Here is a 3,979-nt window from a genome sequence, read left to right as displayed (position 1 = left end):
TTTTCACCGTGACCATAGGTTAATATATGGTCACCCGTAAAAACCGTGACCATAGCCTTATCTATGGTCACAGTTTTGACCGTGACCATAGCCTCTATAGTCACCCCTCCTTAAAACCGTGACCATAGCCTTATCTATGGTCACCCCTCTCTAAAACCGTGACCATAGCCTTATCTATGGTCACGGTTTTGGCCGTGACCATAGCCTCTATGGTCACCCCATCTAAAACCGTGACCATAGCCTTAGCTATGGTCACGGTTTTCACCGTGACCATTGCCCCTATGGTCACCCCTCCTTAAACCGTGACCATAGCCTTATCTATGGTCACGGTTTTTCGCCATGACCATAGCTTCTATGGTCACCCCACTCACGGTTTTTCGCCGTGACCATAGCTTATCTATGGTCACCCTATTTTTAAATGGTGACCATAGCCTGTTTTATGAAATCTAATTTTTTTTTAAAACATAATCACATTCCAAAATGATGATAATCACAAAATAAATCTAAGAATGAGAAATTCAATAAATCTAAATCATAAAAATTTTATTAAAAAATAAATAGCCATTACAACACTAATCAAAATAAGGTGCAATTTATCCATTACATGTAATATCGGATAAAGTCTCTTATTAAAAAGTAAAGAATATTCGAAGTTGTTATAAACGGTGCCGCAGAAACTAGTCAACTCCTGTTGTCTTTACCAGTATGAAAAAATTATCCTGTACACAAAACAAAGCCAAAACAAATTTCAAGAGAAGGTAAAGAACATTCGAGAGTAGGAAAACAAAATAATCAATTAACAAATACTAATCCTAAAAGAAACGAAAAGAAAAAGATAAAAGAAAAAAGCATTCCCTACATAGTTTATCTCCATCAAGATACAAGAACTTAGAACCCAATTGTATGAAAGTAATTAAATTATCCCAACAGAAAAATGAAAAAGAAAGTCTGCATGAAGACTTTAATTTTTCTTCTCTTAGTTGTACTTTAAATAATTAACACTAACACAACCAAATTCTATATAGCAGTCCTTGTTGTTTAATATGATTTCAATAAAATATAATAATTCGATGATGATAACTTTGTGTTGAACTATATATTAATTATTCAATTTAATTCTAAAAGAATGCAACATTAACTTTTACCTATTTTGACACACATAAATTACTAAGAATAACTTAGAGCAATTTCAGTTATACATAAAAACTGATTAGAAGAAAGGAACGGACAGCATTAGTGCTATACTGCTACAATTTCACAAAAGACCTAAATTAAAACTAATTAAACCAATAACAACAAAAATAGGAGTTTCCTTGGACATTTCAACTTTCAGATCAGAACCCATTTCTTAGAAAAAGCCTTGATGCCTACAATATATGTAACAAAACAAACAAACAAAATTTGGATAAGAAAGAAACATTAAACAAATCGCATCAACATTCAATTTTTTCGTTAATTAATAGGTAACATCATGCATAATATCAGACCCTAGAAGCTTAATTGAAGGATACCATTTAACTAAAAAGCAATGTGAGCAAGCATCATAATGCCTTACAACAACACAATTAGGTGAAAAAAGGAAACAGAATATTCAGCACTTACATCATAAACCAACTTGTGTTAGTAGATATTATTACATAAGCATAAGCATTCTAAGTAATACAAGCACTCGAACATAGTCTTTCTAACTCTTACCTATTTGTACGGACTCAGATTCACAAGGTCAAAACCACAAATCCCAGATCTCTGAAATCCCTTAACATGAGTCACCCCTTTTACACACAGAGACCAAACCCAAAAAGCTCAGATCTTTGACTATGGTAACACACAAAACAAAGAACCCAAATCTACCCAGTTCTCAAAAAAGTACACTTTTTATATCAAAAACAGAGAATGCTTTCTGGGTATGACAAATGTGAGTGTAAATCTGATAAATCTAAACTTTCAGTGGTGGTGGATGAGAATTGAGAAGAAGATTAACAGTTTTAACAACAAACACACACACATGATAATAGAAACTTGAATAAGCAAAAATATTTTTAACAGTTTCAATTCGATTAAAATAAAATATTGTTTTACCAAATCAACAGAATTCTTAATAATCAACATATGTTATAGCCATATAATTTTAGTAATTTTAAATTATTTATAAACCCTCAAAATTATTGTTTCAGTTAAGAAATCAATTTTAAGAAATCAGTTTAGAAATCCAGACTTAATCTGTTTTTGGTTCATCAACCTTAATCTCCACAATTCACTAAACTTCTTCTCAACAACAATCAGAACAGCAAGGTTCTCAACCCATTCAATTTAGTGACCAAATTTATTGATAATATAACCAAAATTTACAACAAGCACTCATTCTCTATTCAGAAAACAGTCACAATCAAACCATCATTACAATAATTCCAGACCCAGCACAAGCCTAAATCAATTCAACACTCAACACAATATTATCCAGTCAAATTAAATTAACATATCCAGTAACCAATGATTCTCAAACAAGTTTTCAACAATATCCAAATAAATCTCAATTCCACAACTAAATCAAGAAGTCAGCATAACCAAGAATTCGAGTAATTAATCACTTTCAAACAATTAAATCATTATTCACAAATCACAACCTCAAGTCAAAATCAGTCTCAATACCACACCAATCACATTTTTTTACAACCTCAAACAAAGCTTAATTCCGCCAATTAATCACTCATAACAACAAAACCAAGTTAATTTTTATCGATTAATCACACAAAACATTCACAAATTATTTGCAGTTACTCACTAAACTTCATGGGCATTCATGAATTTAAACAGTTAATTTTAAAATAAATCCCCTACCTTAATTAACCGAAACTCGAAGAAATCTATAACTGCGACAAATTCCTTTTTTCCCTATCTCGCAGCAGCAGTAACCTCACACAGAACTATCAACAGCTACAACAGTCCCAAAACAGCATCGACACCAATACTAGTTGTAACAGAAATTTAGAAGCAAAGTGGCGGAACTAAAATAAGAATATATGTGACTATGATTAGAACAAGAACATGGCAGAGGAACAAGTTTGAAGCAGAACAAGGATGAGAGGGTTACAGTTTCAAAAATGGAAGAATCGGAACAAGAACAGCAACTCCGGTGTTCTTCTCCAGCATCAAGGGCAACGTTTGGTTCACCACCATCAGCGGCACACAGCTCGACGGCGGACTCCACCCGCGGTCACGGTGGCAGCGGCGGGGCAACAACGGCAACGACAACGGCTCCTCTAGCTCGCAGTTCCTTCTCTCCCTTCGCGAGCTTCCTCGGCGGCGGCAGAAGCTCCGGCCACGGCGACGCGACGTGGATCTAATGGCGATGATGTGCAGCTCGTGATGATGGCGGTGATGGCTACACGGCGCCGGAACAGCGACGGGAATGGGTGACTCGGCTGCAGTAAGGAGGCAAGGCGGCTGGGTGACAGCGCTGCTTCCTCTTCTCTCTCGAATCACTATCTCTCTTTCGACCTTCCTCTCTCGCGCACGGCTCCACCGAGAAGACGACGACGGCATCAAGACGCGGTGGCGGTGCGGCAGCAGTTCCCCCTCCTCTCTTCTCTCTTCCCCATCGCAGCCTCACTCTAGGATCGATCTCTCCCTTTTCTTTCTTACTTCTAATTTCTGTTGCTGTGTGTTGGTATGTTAGAAGAAAGGGGAAGCGATGTGGCGGTGGTAAGTGGCAGTGGAGATTAGGATTTTATGTGTGTTTTAAAATTAGGGTTAGGATTGACACTATTGAGTATTGAGGTAATTTTAATAAAATTTAGGAGGAGTAGGGTAAATTAAAAATTAATTTTAGTCCAACACTAATATTTATAAAAATATTATATTAATTATTAATTTATAAATTTATTTTTAAATAAATATTTTAATTCAATAATTAAAAATAATTAAATTAATTTTTTTTAAATTATAAAATAAAATTTTAAAATTTAATTATTTAAATTAA

The 3,979-nt window shown here is 34.9% G+C and overlaps 1 protein-coding gene across 3 annotated transcripts; it reads right to left on the bottom strand.

Moving 5' to 3' along the window:
- LOC107604766 lies at positions 523-3,741 on the bottom strand. Of its 3 annotated transcripts, XR_002349098.1 has the most exons (3): positions 3,092-3,740; positions 2,839-3,005; positions 523-719 (listed from the first exon to the last, which is right to left on the bottom strand). XR_002349098.1 is itself a non-coding variant. In XM_016306440.2 (2 exons), the coding sequence occupies exons 1-2, from the start codon at positions 3,541-3,543 to the stop codon at positions 698-700; spliced, it is 474 nt and encodes a 157-aa protein (XP_016161926.1). In that variant the 5' UTR covers positions 3,544-3,736; the 3' UTR covers positions 532-697. The 3 variants fall into 3 exon arrangements, 2 of the variants coding, with proteins under 2 accessions (XP_016161926.1, XP_020960363.1); XM_016306440.2 differs by lacking the exon at positions 2,839-3,005 and having other exon boundaries at positions 532-719; positions 3,092-3,736; XM_021104704.1 differs by lacking the exons at positions 523-719; positions 2,839-3,005 and adding an exon at positions 726-1,367 and having other exon boundaries at positions 3,092-3,741.

The sequence above is a fragment of the Arachis ipaensis genome, chromosome B06 (genome assembly GCF_000816755.2).
Source record: "Arachis ipaensis cultivar K30076 chromosome B06, Araip1.1, whole genome shotgun sequence".
Taxonomy (NCBI): Eukaryota; Viridiplantae; Streptophyta; class Magnoliopsida; order Fabales; family Fabaceae; genus Arachis; species Arachis ipaensis.
Note: the sequence above shows the minus strand (reverse complement) of the source record. Positions and strands in the feature narration are given on the sequence as shown.

Bases quoted from the DNA above. Each gene is read 5' to 3' on its own strand.
- LOC107604766 (XM_016306440.2), bottom strand. From the start codon at position 3,543: ATGCCGTCGTCGTCTTCTCGGTGGAGCCGTGCGCGAGAGAGGAAGGTC. The intron at 720-3,091 runs GTAACCCTCTCA...TTTTGTGTACAG, and splicing joins ATTCTTCCATTTTTGAAACT to GATAATTTTTTCATACTGGT.